Raw genomic sequence first — 17,922 nt, forward strand, 5'->3', positions numbered from 1 at the left:
ATGAACTATATCTTCCTTTCCTTCTCTCTGCATTAAGGATAATTTCTATGTCTTATTCATTGTTGCATCCCCAGAAATTATACAGCACCAGGGGTTTGGCATATTTCATTTTTTCCCTTCATCTCCCTCTTTCCTTGAATCCTGAGCAGCATGAATGCATCATTGTGGGAAACAGGGGTTTGGAAATGTACATGCATATATATGCGGGCTACACATAGTCAGGTGATAATACCATAGAAGATCCAGGTTGGTCATAGAGGTGAATGTGGCTGTAACATTGCCTTCGACCTAAATAATGGGTATTTCTCCACAGGCAAAACTTCCATAAGAAAAGTGAAAAGTGCTGAGGAGGGGAAGTGTATGCATCAAAGCTTCCTTGGAGAGACCCCTCAGTTCCTTGCCTCTGAAAGGGTGGATTTCTGGGGAGCAAACTGACTTTCTGGACAGAAGGGCTTCTAGGGGCACCAAGCAAGGGAAAAGCAGAAACTGGCATTGATCTTGACCCTTTAGAAACTGGATCCTGGAGCAGAATATAGAGTATCTGAATGGAAGGAAATGTGTGGGTGGGGTCTGGCTCTGGGATCCTGAACACAAAGCATCTTTGACTACCCTTACCCTGAAGAACAGGAACTACTTACCTTAACAAAACACAGGGGGTGAACAGAATTTTGAAGTACACGTGGAGCAGGCATATATTCTGGTTTTCTGAAAGTCTTTGACATAATTATTTATAATGTCTCTTTGTCTTTGGTTGTACAATAATTTGATCACCTCGTGTGAGACCACTTTTCAACAGTGACACCATGTGGCGTTAAGGTGCAATTGCCGTGGTCAGAGGAGTTAGGTTTTTTGTTCCAGCTCCTGTGGAAGCCAGGATGAACCCTGTTCTGGACTTCAGAGCTGTCAAGGCTTCTGAAATTTAGGAAGGAAGGAGAATATAACAGAGAGTTTGAAAAGATACTGCTAATAAGGCATGTAGGCTCCTCAGCAGTTTTAATTGGAAGAATAAGAGGTGTGACCATGCACAAGTGACTTCAAATTTATGAAGCATTTTTTTTATCAGTCGTAGGCTGTTTCTTTGAGAATCCTTTAGCTCTGGATGCCTGTTTAATCTATATGTCTTGTACACTGAGCTGTCTCAGTAGTTTTCCAGTATCTCAGTCTGTTTTCGTGAGGAGTTACCTTTTTTTTTTTAATCTGGTAGGAAGATGACACATGAAGTATAGCTTTACAAACTCATGTAATTGCTGCAGTTTAGTGATTAAGTGGGCATATGCTTTTGCCCATCCAGAATCCTATTCTCTTTCTCTTGTTACCAGAGCCATTGTTTCTGTGGAAAGCACATTCAGTGTAATTTAGGTGGGGCTGATGCCTTTATCTGTTTCTTCTCCCTTCACCTCCCCTATTCATTAATAAGGTATTGGAGATAAAATTCCTGCTTGACCTCTTCAGAGTGGTCTCATCCCTTGGGCCACACTGACCGTGGGACAGGAATAGGTACCAGTCTATGTCCTCCAGCTTTTATACCTGGAGTTATTAGAAAAGACTGATTTGTTCAACTGAGATTGCTATCCTGGTAATATGAGATTTAGCTACCTTGTCACTTAAACGAGAATGCCCATGCCCATGCCCATCCATAGAGAAGAGGAAGCGTTAATGACATTGTTTTGAGGCATATGGATCCAGCATTGCCCAGAGTCCCAGATCTGTATTTCTCATGGACTTTTTCATTTTTAATTTACACATGTAAATTAGTTGAAGCTAAGGTCACTTATACCCTGAAAGTGATACCTAATGCAACTAATGAGCAATCTTATGCATTTCAGGAAGCCAACATGTTTGCCCTGTGAGAATAACCAGAATAACGAATCAACTCTAAATTCTCTTAGTATTTATACAAGTTCAGAAATGATTATTTCACTATCAGACACTGTTCAGTTTATCCATATAAGCACAGAAACCTATTGACAGAGCTCTTTACTGGGCAAAGTTAGTCTTGGAAAGGTGACATGGAGAGGGAAAGTGGTCAGATAGCAAATCTTCAGGGGAAATCTGAACACAACCCCTTGGCTCCACAAGAATCGTCTCTCATCTACACTCGCCTCTGCTGCTCAAGGACATTTGTTGGGGCTCAGTGAGGCAACATGTCCTCTGTCTCAAGTGTGAGGGATGGGAAGAGGATGCATCGTAGTTTCCACAGGATACCCCTGTTCAGTATCTTGGGCAGAACGTTGACAAGGAGATCTGGGTTTATAAAACTTAAGTGGAAAAACACATAGCCAAGCAGTCTGATGAAAAATAGGGTGGTGAAAAAGACGCAGCGGAAGATTCTGAAAGAGAAAGTCAAGAAAGTTAGCTAGAGGTTAGGGAACTTGTAGTATTCAGTTATATCTGAATGCGTATCTGGCTCTTTCTTGATACTCAGACGTCACCCATTAATTGTTGTCTGATTCTCTGATCACCCTTTATGTAGACAGTCTCATTCCATGAGCTGACCACTCATTTATTCTCTCCCCATCACTCTTTTCTTTGTAGTATTTATCACTATCTAAAACAATCTCATTCCCTTATTTTTGATTTAGTTGTGGCAAATTGTTTTCCAAAATGGTTCATCAATTTGTACCCCACTAACAAGGTGGTTGTTTCTGAGGAGCCACGTCTTCTCCAACACTTGATTTTCTAGGATTTTTTAAAGAACTTTGCTGGTCAACTGAATCTAAAGTAATATCTCATTGCCACCCTGATTTACATTTCCCTGCTGAATAATGATGCTGAATGTTTGTTCACAGGTTTATTGGCTTCATCTGTATCATCTTGCCCATTTATCTTCTGGATAGTTATTGCTTTTTTTATGATTTATAGGAGTTCTTTGTAAGTTCTTGCTATCAATACTTTCCCATTTTATGTATAGTTATATATTCTTCCAACTTTGTAATTTCCAGTTGCTTTAAAATGCTGAAAAGCAATAATCCTTAATTTATAAAGGTCCAGTTTGCCAATGTCTTCTTTAATTAGAACCAGTGTATCCTGAATCCTGCTTGAAAACCATCCTTACCCCAAGGCCTGAACGATATTCATGTTTTCTGTTGAATGTCATTAGTGATTTTCAAATATGTCGACATCACAAGTCCAAGAGATGGGCAAATGGCAGTGTAGGAAAGCAGGAGAAATGAAAAAGCGAAGTAGCATGACATGTCCAAAAGAATGTAATAATCTTCTAGAAACAGAACTTGAGCTGAAGGAAATCTATATGTTATGATATAACATGTCAAAGTAATAATTATAGGGAAATTCAACAAAATGCAAGAGAGTTTACATACACATTAAAAATGAGGAAATCAATATAGGACATGGATGTTACTAAGAAGATAAAACTCATTAAGAAGACCCAAATAGTTTTGGAGATGAAATATTCAGTAAGTGAAAAAAGAATGTGATTGAGAACTTTAACATCAGAATCATACACATGAAAGATGGAATTTTTGACCTTTAGGACAAGAATTTTGAAATAACCCAATCATACAAAAATAAAGACAAAAGAATTAAAAAGAATAAAGAATGTCTACATAAAATATGGGATACCATTAAACAGCCAAATATCCAAGTTATAGACATTCCTGAAGGAAAAGAATGAAAAAGGCATAGAGAACCAACTAAAAAGAATAGTAGAGAAAATTTCCCAGGTCTTGAAAGAGACATGATCATCCAGATACAAGGAGGTAAAAGCTGACACAATCATAAAGGTTTTCTCCAAGACATATTATCGTCAAATATTAAAGACAGAATTCTAAAGATAGACAGTAAAAGCATCAGAAAACTAATCAGATTAACATTCATCTTCTCAGTGCAAACCCTACAGGCCAGAAGAGAGTAGGATGATATGTTCAAGTCCTCAAAAGAAAAAGCTTTTCACTAAGAATATTATATATAGTTAAGCAACCCGTTAAAAGTGAAGGAGAAGTAACATATTCTTCAGATAAGCAAACACACTGAGAATTCACCACCAGCAAACCAGCCTTACAAGAAATTCTGAAGGATGGCCTACATTAGAAGTAAATATTAGAAGTAAATATTAAACAAATATTACCTCCAAGCTCACCAGTAGAGCAGGTAGAATTGTTATCCAGTCAATATCAATATTGACTTTGAATGTAAATGTATCAAATTTACCAACCAAAAGTTAGGCTGGCTGAATGGATTAAAAAAAACTAGACCCCACTATATACTGCCTACAAAAATCTCACTTTAGAAAAAAGATACATACATAGTGAAAGTGCAGGATTGCAAAAATGATATACCAGGCCAATGGAAAGCAAAAGCAAGCAGGCATAACTATCCTGATATGAGATAATACAGACTTCAAATCAAAAACTGTAAAAAGAGATAAAGAAGGACATTATACTTCGATAGAAAGCTCAATTCAGCAGGAATACCTAGCAAATATATATATATGTGTGTGTGTGTATATGTGTGTGTGTATATATATATATATATCTCCAATCAAATATGCACAGCAAATACTATTAGAGTTAAGGGGAGAGATAGACTTCAACTCAACAGTAGTGGATGATTTCTCAACACCCCACTCTCTTCAATGGACAGCTTATCCAGACAGAAAAAAAAAATCAGTACAATTGGAATTGAAACACATTGTCAAGCAAATGGACCTAACGAACATCTACAGGACATTTCACCCAAGGGCTTCAGATACACATTATTCTCAGTAACACATGGAACATTTTCTTGGATAGATCACATATTAGGCCACAAATCAAGTCTCTGAAAATTTAAAAATATTGAACTCATGCTATTTATCTTGGATCATAATAGCTATAACTAGAAATCAAAGCAAGAACACCAAGGGAGTACTCAAATACTTAAAAAGTAAGCAACATGCTAATGAATGATAAATGGGTCATTGAGAAAATGAAAAAGAATCAAATACTTCACATAATTGAAAATAGAAACACAGCATGTCAAAACCTGTGGGATACAACAAAAGCAATATACCTCACACCATATGAAAAAAAACCAACTCAGTGTGAATTAAAAACCTAACTTTGAGACCTGAGACTATGACACTGTTGGAAGACATTGGTGTAGGGAGTAACTTCTTGGTAAAACCCCTAAAGCAAAGGCAACAATAACAAAGCTGATCAAATGGGACTATACAAACTCAGAAGCTTTTGCACAGAAAACAATAATGAAGTGAAGAGACATCCAACCAAATGGGAAAAATATTTGCAAAATACTTATATGACAAAGGATTTATATACTAAATATATTAGCAACTTAAAACACTTCACAACAATAGCAGCAACAAACTACCAAACCAACTGAAAAATGGACAAAGGACATTGACAGTTCTTAAAAGAAGAAATACAATGGCCAATATATGAAAAATGCTCAAGATCACTAGCCATCAGGAAAATGCAAATCAAAACCACAAGAAGAAATAACCTCACTCCTGTCAGAATGGTTAAAATCCAAAACACAGAGAGTAACAAATGCTGTGAGGATGTGGAGAAAAAATTTATACACTGTTGGTGGGAATGCAAATTAGTGTAGCCACTGTGGAAAGCAGCATGGATATTCTTTAAAAGCTAGAAATATACCTACTATATGATCCAGCAATCCCACTACTGGGTTTCTACCCAAAAGACTTGAGTACAATGAATTAAAGAAATACCTAAACCATACTGTAAACCACTTTGATTTTCAATCAATCAAGGTGTTGTTCATCATGAGATGAATGGATAAAGATCATCTGGCATATATACATAATGGTATATCATTCAGTTATTAAATAAGAAATTAAATTCTATCATGTACCAAAAAATGGACTCAGCTGGAGCTCATGATGCTAAATGAAACAAGCCAGACACAGAAAGACAAATATTACATGCTCTCTAATATGTGGGAGCTAAAATTTAAAAACAAAAAAGCAGAAGGAAACAGATGTCCACGTTTGTAAATTTAGTTTTGTAAAACTTTGTTTTATGCCTTTGTCAAACCAATTATTAAGAATGTTAATAGTCTAATGACGTGTAATTAATTTAAAATGTTCTGTATATGAGTGAAATCGTCCTTTTTCCTACTCAATGATTGTTTATAGACTTTGTATACTCACTGAAGATAGGCGTTGTTGCTTTTTGACTTGTTAAACTCCTTATTCAGTGAAGTACTACGCTTTTTAGTGTAATATAAATTTAAAGTATGTTATTTCAAAAAAGAGAAGAAATGGAAAAGGAATGAGAGTGGGAAGGAAGGCAGAAAGGAATATCATCTTGTTCTTTGAATTGTATCTAAAATTCACATTGAATCTGATTTTAATTAAAAATTAAATAGAAAAAGTTTAAAATGTTAAAAAGAAAAAAGAATTATAGACAGTGACCTCTTACAAACCATTTCCTCTTAGTTTCTCTAAAACTGGATAAAATGTGTATGTTATGTGACCAATACAATATACTAAATATTACATGATATTCATTCCCATGAAAAATCCCAGGAGTGACCTAGCCTTTTTATTTCTTGAGTTACTGCCAAAAAACCAGGGCTCCATGGGATAATTGGAGCAGAACAAGGGGAAAGGCATCTGGGGTTTGAAAGACGAGTTAGATTTAGATGATATCTTTTGTCAGGCTCCCTCCCTTCAGGATGCCACCTGTTAGTAAGGCAGAGAACCCTTTTGCTGGGCATTCACAGCCCATTATTTGCTGGACATTGCTGTTAAAAGAGGTCAAAGAGAGTAGCCTAGGAGTTCTGAAGAAAATACTGCCAGTTATTTCAAGAACATTGTGTTTAGTGACAACAAAATATGAAATACTTCATTTATGTAGTGTGAAGAGGCTATTTTCCTTACACAAAGTTTTAAAGATAATTGGAGCTGACCTTTAAGCACCAATAATTTCATCCTAATCATTTTGATGGAATCATTCCTAAATCGTATTTCCTACCACTTTGAATATATATATTTCTTTATGCCTTCTTAAACAGGTTGTGTTAACAATATGACCTTTTTCTGAACATTCAGGGTATCATGAATATTAATTATACTTTGCTATCACAATGATCCCCCCAGGACTAATATCCACTCGGGTGTTTGATACTTGAGTTCTCTTTCTGTTTAATAAGTATTTTTTGAACAATTTTTGTGAGCTGGATACTGTCAGGTGCTTTTTTCACAATGACTGTTTTTAAAACCTTCTATATGCTGTTAGGCAATGATATTTTTGATTCTAGCAGTTCACTCCCAATTTCTAATCTGCTGATGCTACTGGGAAACTATACACATTAAGAGAATTTAAGTAGTTAAAGGAAACTTTTTGAAATTTGTCACATCTCTTTTAGATTATAAACTTTTGGTTTCTTGTTACTACTGGCTATTGACTTCTGATACTGGAAAGTCGAGATTCTGAATTGTCCTTAGACATGACTTGAACTTGCTTCTATGTGCATGCACACACCTGAGGGATGGAGAGAGAGGAAGAGTGAGAGACAGAGTTTGAAAAAGGTTTTCTTTGACTGGTTTTTATCCTCTGCCAGGATGGCTTAGTAGAGTGCTTAGTTTTCCAGGAAGTTTATCCCAAGATATTTTCCTCACCTTTTACCAAACTGTATTGCCCTCTTTCCATTAGAATTTCCCTGGGAGAGGAAAAAAAGACATTGATAAATGAGCAATTCCTGGAAACTATCATCCCTGTCAAATACTATTTAGTAAGCTACTAGGTATGTTATATTCAAAAAACCTTTTATAATTCTTCTAATGTGCATAAGCAGAAGTACTTTTATGACAGAAGTTTTTATGTATTATTATTATTGTTATTTTATTACCTTTTTAATGTGCTGAATAGCAAAGTAAATTGTAGTAAGAAGTAGGATTGGGTCTAGAACTTGTTTGCTGATCTCACTGAGGGGATCTGAAGAAAGAATGGAATTACCTCATTGCTTTGGCTGCTACATTCTTTCCTTGCAGAATTCATGCTCAAGACTTTTGATCTAAAGGGAAAAGAACACAAATAAGGAATGAGTAATTTATGTTCAAAAACAATATACTTAAAAGTAGTTTTATATTCTGGAGTTGCACTGTTCAATATTGTATTCACAGGCTCTATGTATTTATTTAAATGTAAATTATTTAAAATAAAAATTCAGGGGCTGGTGCTGTGTTAGGTTTAGCCACCATTTTCAATCTGTTATCTGATGTTATAGTACTGGTTTGATTCCTGGCTACTCCACTTCTGATCTAGTTTACTGTTAATGTGCTGGGAAAGCCCCATTATTTTGATTCCTACCACAAATATGGGAGCCCCTGATGGAATTCTTGGCTCTTCTTTTTTGGGCTAGTCCAGCCCTGACTGTTGAGGCCATTGGGAAATGAACTAGTGGATTGATGCTTTCTCTCTCTATGCCCCTCTCTCTGCCAATCTGTCTTTCAAGTAAGTAAATACAAGAAATATTTTAAAAGAAATCAATAAAAATTAAATTCCTCAATTGCACTAGCCATCTTTCTAGTACCTAGTGGTCACATATATTTAATTGATGCCTATTTTATAATACAAGAAATTCTATTGGGCAAGCCTGTTCTAAAATTTTAGTTTAACAGTCAAGCCATAATCTAATAAGCCACTATCTGGCTTGACTAGGTTCTTGATAAACTTGTGTCTTTAAGTAATGTTATCTGCAAGCACCAATACCCTGGATCCAGGCCACAGTTCATAGTTGGCTCACTTAGAGGCTTTAGTTTGTTATTCTTAATTTCAAAATCCTAAAATATTAAATAATGATTTCTTAAGATATAACTTACATAAAGTTATATGTATATACCCCGAAAGTGAGGATCAGATAATGGTGACAAGGTTTTTGGTTTTGACTTCTGACCATTTGCGGTCTTGACAAAAACAGGGACTTTTTTTTAGGGGGAAGCTTTTTCATTATTTTCAGAGTTTCATAATTTGTTAGCTGTATCATGTATCTATATGTTGATTTCATGCTTATCCATGTGATTAGTGTTTTGTATATTTTAGAGAATTGTGGAAGATATGAGTTTTAGGACTTTTCAATGAGGTATAAAGAATTCTCTACTGATCAAGTTCTTGACAACTAGTTCTTTTTAAAGTACCTGTTTCTTCCCTTTTTATAAACCCAAATAATGATATGAAAGTGAGGGCCAGCATTGTGGTATAGAGGGTAAAAATCCATTTCCTGTGACATATGGGCTCAGATTTCAATATTAGCTGTTCCACTTTTGATCCAGTACGCAGATCATGTCTGGGAAAAGTAGCAAAAGATGACCTAAGCGTTTGTACTTCTGCTATGCATGTGGAAGATCTGGAGGAAGCACTGGCTCTTGGCTTTGACTTGGCACATTGCTGCCCCTTGCAGCCATATAGGGAGTGAATCAGTGAATGGAAAAATCTCTCTCTTTCTGTCTCTACATCTCTCTGGTACTCTTTCAAGCAAATAAACCTTTAAAAATGATGTGATAATCTGATGGTTTATAAAGGGAGATAGATGTGTTTCTGAAGTCTTTTAGAAAGGCTGGGAGAAAGGCTTTGTCATTTTAAGATTGTGATAATCAAGTAGATTCAACCAGATTAGTAACACAGAAAAAAAATGTGATGTTGGACTTGTTCAATTCTAGAAAGGAATCGGTCTGAGAAAGGTTTGCTCTGACTCAGGCTGAGATGGAGTTACCACTAAAACCAGGATGTTCCTTTGTTTGCCAAAGCTCACACTTCTCTCTCAAGGAACCGAGTCTCTAGTTCTTCTTGTATTTTCCGCAAAGTTTCTTGGTACTTCTTCAAAGCAAAATAAAGGAAGCACAATTACTATTTAGAAGCTTTCTGATTTTTCTATGCATAACACTTACTTTTTCTTATAAAGCACCATGAATGTGCTCCATATGTTAATAGACCCCACTCACCACCCCTCCTGCTCTCTCACTATGTCTCACCATTGGAGAGATTTCCAGGAGAAATTGCGATTATCAATAGCAGAAGTATTTACTATTAATTTTAAAGCACAAAGATTAGGAAGTCAGAGCAATAATTTCCAGGGATAGAGCAGTCTTTGTGATGGGAGTATTGATGGCCTTGAAGTCTCTGCAGAGATATCTGGAGGACTTCAGATTGATTTATCCAATTTTCTTTTTACTATCTTGTTTCCATTTCCTCCTGTATCTTAACAAACCCGTTTCTATCCCTTTACAAAGAATCTGTACCTTTATGCAGATAGCTTGGTCTTCACAGAGCTGGGCCACAAATGTAAAGTCCTCCATTACCTAGAAACCAAAAATTTGTTCTGAAAATGCTGTCAGTAAATTGCTGTAAGACAGCACATTTGTTTTCTCCTGTGTTTCCCAGACCATGGATGTGGTTTTCTCAAAATATGTTTTGTGCTATATGAATTCATTTTGTACTCTATCTCTCTCTTTCTCTTTTAGGGGTCAATAACCCATATGTTGTACTTCAAATGAGAATTATTTGGGGGCAACTGGGAGAGGAGTCAATACTATGCAGAAGATATGCACTATAGAAAATAAGCTATACAGAATGTTAGTGAGAAGGTAACACAGGGGGATTATGTTCTCCTTTTGTTTTTATTCCCTTTCCAACCCTACAATCGTCTTGAATCTTGAACCTTATTATCAGTCAATCATTTGAAGTTAGATTGTTTGGCTGAAGATCCAGTTTACCTTTCTTGGGGAGAAATAATATTGAGATTATGTTCTTACCTTGACCAAGTCTTTCTCTTGGTCTGCACAGGAAGCTTCCAACTGTTGTAACTTAACCTATAAGAAAGGAATGAGACCAGTAATTCAGCAAGGTGAACCTACAAGCAATGATATCTCAAAGACTATCTGGTGGCCATTGAAGTGCATAGGCCTCACTAACAGATGTGTTCTTGAGGAAGGAGATAAATCAGTTTGTGCCTTTGGCAGCAGCTTTATAAACCTACTTTTCTATACTTGCAAGCATTCATTTGGTGCTACCATCACCCCTATACTTAAATTCATGTATTTTCTCTTTTATGTAACCATTTATCATAAAACTAACATAAGTCTTGAAAATGCTCGCTCTTGGGGCTGGCACAGTAGTACACCAAGCTAATCTTCATGTTCCATGTGGGCATCCCAAATAAGCACTGGTTGATCATCTCAGCTCTGACTGTTAAAGCCTCTTGGAGAGTGAACCAGTGAACAGAAGACATCTCTCTGTTTCTCCATTTCTCTCTGTAAAAATCTACATTTCTAAAAAGTAGATAAATCGTAACGTATTTAATAAACAAACATAATCCTTTTCCATGTTACAGATTCCAAGGGTTTTGCTCATTCCTTTCCCCCTCTCCATATTCCTCCTTACATCTTTCCTTAAAGTGTTGGTAAAAGATTATTCTGTATCTGTTGTTTTACTGGAATCAAGCAGGGAAAGCACGGTATTGAGGATACAATATGGAAATGTCTGTGAGCCCCTGTGTGCTCACAGAGCTGATGTTCTAATTGTGGGAAGTCACTAACAATTCAACATGATTATTCCATGAGGGAAATAAAATGAGTGATGGCAGTGGTGGTGTACAAGGCTGATGTGAGAGGTGGTGGTAGGTGGCTGGTAAAAGACCTTCTCATGAGATAATACTTAAACCAAAACCTAAAAGATAAATACTAGCTAAATGGAAGGGGGAAGTTTTAGCCAAGGTCATGACCATACGTGAACATAACTTTGCTATGTATGGAAAAAATGTGTTACTGGAGCACTGGGAAGACTGGGAGAGAGGTAATGAGGGCTGAAGGGTAGACAAGGATAAGATTATGCAGGGACCTGCAGCATCTAGAAAGTGTTGGGCTTTTTATTATAATTTTAGCCTGGAGAGGGATTGAAGTATCAAGACACAATCTGATTTGTGATTTTAAAGAAAAGTCATTTCTGTGTATGGGTAGTAGATTGAGAGTAAAGACAGCAACAGCAAGACCAGATAGATGCTACTGAAGTTGTGCAGATGAGAGGTTATGGTGGCTTGAAAAAGGTAACAATGATAGCAATGGAGAGGAATTGATACGTTCGAGTATGTTCTGGAGATAGAGCACACATGAACGGCCTTCTTGCCGTTCTATGTTCTATTGTCTCCACTTTCATTTAGATACCTTTATTTCACATCTGGACTCTAGACAGTTACTACCTAGTTCAATAAATTACACCCAGATCTGGTCCAGCCCCAAGTGCTAAGTGCTATAGTTTGAAGCCAATGATGTAAATAACAAGTGGTGGAAGCAGGCACTCTTTTATGCTATGAATAAGATTGGCAATAAACAAAAAGAAACAGAGCAAGCATGATACTATGTACTTCACAGAATTAGAGATATCACATGAGAATTTTATAAAACATATGAGCAAAACAGAGCAGTTCAGTGGTTTAATAATGCATTGTAATTCCTTGGGCCTGAGCTGACTGCTGTCAGCAAAATAATTTCCATGATTTGGACAAATGCTGGGACTCTATCACTTGAATTCACCTTACATAGATGGTAAGCCAGACTTTATCTAGATGTTAATCTGTAAACAAATTTTAAGTATCACCACTCATTAATGGATGGGTTTCCCTTAAAAACAAACTTTTTTTTAGTAGAAGAAAGGGAAAATAGAGCTGATTCTGGGCCACTGCAGTCATGGCTGTGTAATAAAGGGTCTTAATCTTGCCTAGATGTAACTCACATTTCTTCCTGATCTATGTCAGGATCCTGATTTCTTTGTTTCCAGATAAGTTTCCTGAAGGAACACATAGACATACAAGCTTGCTTCATAGCTTTGACCCTTATGTTTGTGGACCAGCAGAAGTTAGGGGAATAGCTCCTCCATACTTTCATTTACTATTTCTATTTTCAGCATACCCAAATCTTTAGAGGAATCATATATAAATAAAAGTGGGAGCTTTGTGGGGGGGGGCTGGAAAATCTCAGACCCTATGTAACTGTACCATAAAATTCAAAATTAAAAAAAAAAGTGGGGGCTTTAGAAGGTCAGTTTGTGTTAGGTAAGGGAAAGACAAAGATGTAATTCTAGAGAAGGGGTTGATAACTAATTTTCTGCTCCCTAAATAAAAACAAATACTAAAATTCTTTCTTTTTTTTTTAATTTTGTAACATGGAGGATGTGCACAGACCCAGATCCTTAGTTCTGGAATACAGAGAGATGTTAAGTACCTTAGCAGGTAGATGTCACTAAATTCTGAGTTACTAATTGAAGGAATTGTTTTCTACACTGAACTCAATGACAGCTCTGAATTATCTAATAGATATAAAGATTGCAATTATCTCTCTATTTGTTCATGCATACACCTCAGCCAGACTTTGGAATAAACTTTATAGTAAGGTTTTAGTCATTCAAAAGAGAAAAGAATATTTAATATACATTGCCTCCATAGACTTCAAACCGTGGCTTGGAGGGAATGGTGATATTGCTCCACTTTACACACCAAATTGTATCTTGAAGCCAGAATTTAAAGTAGGGATTCTGATCACCAGAAACATGATACACAGTTTTGCCCTGTTCTTAGTAAGAGAGAAGAAAAAATTTAGTTCATAATAAAATTCCTTATTTATTAAGAGCAGAGGAGTGTTCAGCTCTCAGTTGCTGAGGTGTAAGCATGACCTAGATGAAAACTACAAAGAAGTTTATCTCAATATTGACAGTTGTTCCCAACATGACAGTTTGTTTCTGGTAACATAGACTACAGCCCATTCAAGATTGCTTTTGACTCTACCTTCGACTCTTCAGGGGTTCCATGTAGATTGTCTTGTTCACTCCTGGTTATTTTTTGAGATTTCCTTGTAAGCTATAGTTTCAAATAAAAATACATTGAATAAGAAAATTAAAGGAGGAACAATTCTCTGGTATGTAGGGAATCAGTAAATGTGGTGTGGATAGCAGCTGCCAGGAGCTTGGCAGATAGTTGGTGCCCTGGGTGGAAGCTTCCTTGTTCTACCTCCATCTTCTTCCTAGTCTTAGCCACCAGGTTAGAGTTCATTCAAGGTAGGCATATTTTTCTGAAAATCTAATCTGTGCTGGGTTACTAGGGATTGCATGAGTGGGTCAGATAGTGGATTAATCATAGAGTGGATCGTTGCTCTGCCTTTTGGCTAAGATCAAGTGTAGAATCGTAGAGTGGGTCAGACAGTGGATTAATCATAGGAAGTCCACTGTGTTCTGAAGAGAGGTCAAGGTAGAAAAAATTTTTGCCTGGACAAGGCAAAAATTAACCTACTACCACCAAGATCCCAATCTGTCACTTCAACAGAGCATCTGTTGAAATTCGTTTGCTCACTACTGAAAGAGGAAGTTAGGGGATCAATGAACACCTTGTCTAGTATCTTCAAATTCTATTTGCAGGGAAAATTCGTGGCATGGCCTTTATGAGCTTAGTCCCAGGTGAATGGGTCAGAAAGTAGTATCCACTCCAAGTATAGACCTCTCTGACATATGGCTTTCTCTGTGCTCAGTTTTCCACCCTTGTCTTTTCAATAATTGAGGCTATTGCAGGAACACAAAAGCCCCAACCTACCTTTCTTTGAAGTTCTGTTATGCTGTGGACCAGAGTCTCATTTTTCCTTTCCTGTGGTCAAAAAGAACAGAATATGTCTGAATGCTGTCATCTGCTTTTAGTCAATTGCTCATATCATCTCAGTAAGATTTTCCTACAAGAACTCTACCTTACTTACATAATGTCGTATGTATCTACCTGTAGTTTGATTTCAGTATATGCACACATACAAAGGATATAGGTACCTGCTTGCGTAACTTCTCAGTGTTAAATGTTATCAAAGAAAGCTTGTGCTCCGTTCCTTCTCTTGCATGCTTGGACACATTCTGTTACTACTTTTGAGCTGACTACTCTTTCATGTAAAAAGGACAAGATTAACTTATCTAATAGTTGCTGAGGTTCAGGATGGGGAGTATAATCTATTAAATAGCTCTCTCCAGCTCCTTACTTACAAGTCTGGATGTTTCTTCTTCCAATTCCTGCAAGGCTCTTTCCCTTTCCATGGTGGTACAGTTCTCCTTTTCCCACTCCTCATCTTCTGCTGAGTCTCCACTTTGCATGTTCTCATTTTCCAGCCTGGATGACACAAGCACGCTCCATGAGGACCCATCATGGGCACTTTCAGAACTGATAAAACACAGATATCAGTTGTAAGGGTAGTTCAATGGCAGTACTCCTAAGATCCAGCTTGGAAGCCCTTTCCTGGATCCACAGAATAAGAAACATGTCAGAGGTACCAAAAATTAAAATATACCTGATTCTCAAGACAAGAAACCCAGTATTTTGTCTACTCAGTTGAGTATTATCCAGTTTTCTAGGGACCTGCTTGAAATTTGCTATGTTTCAGCTTTGGAGCCACAGAGAAATGACAAAAAATTAAGAAATTTCCTGATACACAAGAAATAAATTTCTAAAAGAAAACTAAGTGAGTTTTAGTCTCTTTCTGTCATTCCTGCCTTTGGATTTGGAGCTTCTGTCATGAAACCAGCATACTCACCTCTCGATCTCACTTTCTTTCTCATGGATTTTGAGGAGAAGTTCCTGATTTGCTTCATCTATTCTCTGCATATCCTTTTCAAGGTCCATGTTCAGACTGATAATATTCTTTTTTGACTGGGCCAATCTTAAGATTTCCATTTTCTCTGACCTACAGATCCAGCCCCCAAAATGAACAAGGGTCAGTTATCTTGAGCACAGTAACCATTGTGTCTAAGGGAATATCTAGAATAAACATTGTTCATTAGCTATGGTTTTCCTCGGAGCTTACCTTTCTTTTTTCACTCTCGAGAGATATTACTTGTTAACCATGTTAAATAATTTGTATCGTTAGATCTCAACTTGGCAAGGCAAATTTTTCCCATGCTGTCCCCTCCAAAGGGCTCAATATAATAGTGATTCTTCACTCTGGTTTTATGAAAAGCTTTGCTTTTCTTAAATATTTCCTTGCATTGAAAAGAATTGTTTCTTTTTAAACATTTATATTATTTATTTTTATTGGAAAGTTAGGTTTACAGAGAGAAAGAGAGAAAGAGAGAAAGAGAGAAAGGTCTTCCATCCACTGGCTCACTCCCCAAGTGGCCACAAAGGCCTGAGCTGAGCTGAGCTGATCTGAAACCAGGAGCCAGGAGCCAGGAGCCAGGAGCCAGGAGGAGCCTTCTCCAGGAAACCCACGGGGGTGCAGGGTCCCAAGGCTTTGTGCTGTCCTTGACTGGTTTCCCAGGACACAACAGGGAACTTAAAGGGAAGTAGAGGCATTGGGACATGAACCCGTGTCTGGATGGGATCCCAGCGCACTCAAGGTGAGGACTTTAGCCATTAGGCTATCGTGCTGGGCCCAAGAATTGTTTTCTTAACACTTTTTTCCATAAGTTGTTCACAAAACTTATATAATATACGTTTATTGAATAAGTTTATCTAGGGAATGGACTTTTCTTTTCTGATTGGGCTTGGCTTCATGCAGAGGCATGAAAGGTACTATGATAGGGTTCCAGCATTTTCTGCTCCAGTGCTTCTCTGCTGGTCTGCTTCAAAGTTTGAGGCCTCATCATGACAGTTATTCCACTGTCATGCAGTTATCCTCCAGGGTGAGCATCCACAGAAGCAAACATATTTTTCTGAATTAAATTTGAATGAAATTATGATAAAGCTAGTGTAGACTAGAAAGCATGCCTGGCATATGGCTGGCTCTCAAGAAGCTTCTTTTTTCTTGCATATAAATAAATTCATTGATTTGTCTTTGAATTAATTAACTGAAAATAAAGTGGTTAGAACAAAAGATTTTGGGGGGAGGAAGGGGTAAAAATGAAGGATGATATTAAAAAAAATAAATGCTTGTGGAAGCAGGTAGGAGGGGTGATAGATGTAATAGAAAGGGAGAGGAAGACTGGAGGATAAGCGACCTAAGTAGACCTAACTCACACCTTGGTCCATGGAAACAGCTTTCTATAATTATGATTACTTACTCAAAATCCAGCTGATCTTCCTTGCATTCTTCCATCATGAAGTCCCTAAAATACCACAGAGAAATATCTAATGAATTAGGGAAATAGATGCATTCATGAAGCACAAAGTAACCAATAAACCCTAAAAACAGAAATTAAATTGTTTGTTCCCTTCAGCCCATATTTTGGTTATAATGAAACCCAGTTTTTTTTCTTAATTCTGTCTGATTGTGCTTCACTAACAATACAAGGATAATATTGAACAATTCAGTGTGCGCTTCTAGCTGATGCATTCAGAGAGGATTTACCAACTCAAAAATCTTTGAAAATTAATATAAGGGAGTGGGAAGAAAAAGAGGTTATCAACTGTTTTTAAACCCTTTTTTGCTCTGGGTTCTGTAGACATGGATATAGGTAGATAACAGCCATGAAGAATAATCCCCTTGTAATCTAGATGAATTTTTAGAAATGAAAGTAGATGGTATTAAAGGGATATTAACACCAAGCAGAATGAAGTTCTTTGTCTCTGTCCTTATTCTCTATTTTTCTATTCTTTCTACAAACTTCACCTCCTTCTGATGTGTAGTGTCTTCCTGCTTCTGCCCTAGTCAGTCAGCTTCTGAAGAGTCTTTTTTTACTGGAATCATCCAATGGAATCTCGGAACCTTTCATGTGTGAGAGGTCATGATTCTTCTATTGACATAGGATTGGGTGGGGCAGCATGTCACAGTAGGGTGGTTGAGGGGCTGGAGTTTCTCATCGTGTGTACAGAGTTCAGAACTGATGGCCTCATGCACGTCATAGTTGAGTCTACCCTAAGCAGTAGGGTTTTATTTTTTATTATTATTATTTTTTAAGATTTTATGTATTTGAAATGCGGAGTTAAAGAGAGAGACAAAGAAGAACAAACACACACATATATGCGTACACACAAAGAGCACATGAG

At 37.0% G+C, this 17,922-nt stretch overlaps 1 protein-coding gene across 2 annotated transcripts; it reads right to left on the bottom strand.

Annotated features, from left to right (window-relative positions):
• Positions 1 to 1,962: 1,962 nt before the first annotated feature.
• TMCO5A (transmembrane and coiled-coil domains 5A) lies at positions 1,963 to 17,640 on the bottom strand. 2 transcript variants are annotated; one of them, XM_058665352.1, is made up of 12 exons: positions 17,548 to 17,640; positions 16,998 to 17,041; positions 15,533 to 15,682; positions 14,988 to 15,111; positions 14,557 to 14,607; positions 13,759 to 13,830; positions 10,736 to 10,792; positions 10,223 to 10,282; positions 9,736 to 9,800; positions 7,941 to 7,998; positions 7,604 to 7,644; positions 1,963 to 2,330 (listed from the first exon to the last, which is right to left on the bottom strand). In XM_058665352.1, exons 2-12 carry the CDS (start codon positions 17,033 to 17,035, stop codon positions 2,132 to 2,134), a joined length of 915 nt encoding a protein of 304 aa, XP_058521335.1. In that variant the 5' UTR covers positions 17,036 to 17,041; positions 17,548 to 17,640; the 3' UTR covers positions 1,963 to 2,131. The 2 variants fall into 2 exon arrangements, with proteins under 2 accessions (XP_058521335.1, XP_058521334.1); XM_058665351.1 differs by having other exon boundaries at positions 14,988 to 15,162.
• Between the last annotated feature and the right edge of the window lie 282 nt (positions 17,641 to 17,922).

This window comes from Ochotona princeps, chromosome 6 (assembly GCF_030435755.1).
Source record: "Ochotona princeps isolate mOchPri1 chromosome 6, mOchPri1.hap1, whole genome shotgun sequence".
Lineage (NCBI taxonomy): Eukaryota > Metazoa > Chordata > Mammalia > Lagomorpha > Ochotonidae > Ochotona > Ochotona princeps.

What these genes read in the sequence shown, in the direction of transcription:
- TMCO5A (XM_058665351.1), bottom strand. Translation starts at nt 17,035, where the DNA reads ATGATGGAAGAATGCAAGGAAGATCAGCTGGATTTTGA. An exon ending in GAACCCCTGAAGAGTCGAAG is followed by an intron (nt 10,793 to 13,758) that starts GTAGAGTCAAAA and finishes CCTTTCTTATAG; the next exon opens with GTTAAGTTACAACAGTTGGA. An exon ending in GCAATACAGTTTGGTAAAAG is followed by an intron (nt 2,331 to 7,603) that starts GTGAGGAAAATA and finishes TTTCTCTTTCAG; the next exon opens with AATCTTCCGCTGCGTCTTTT.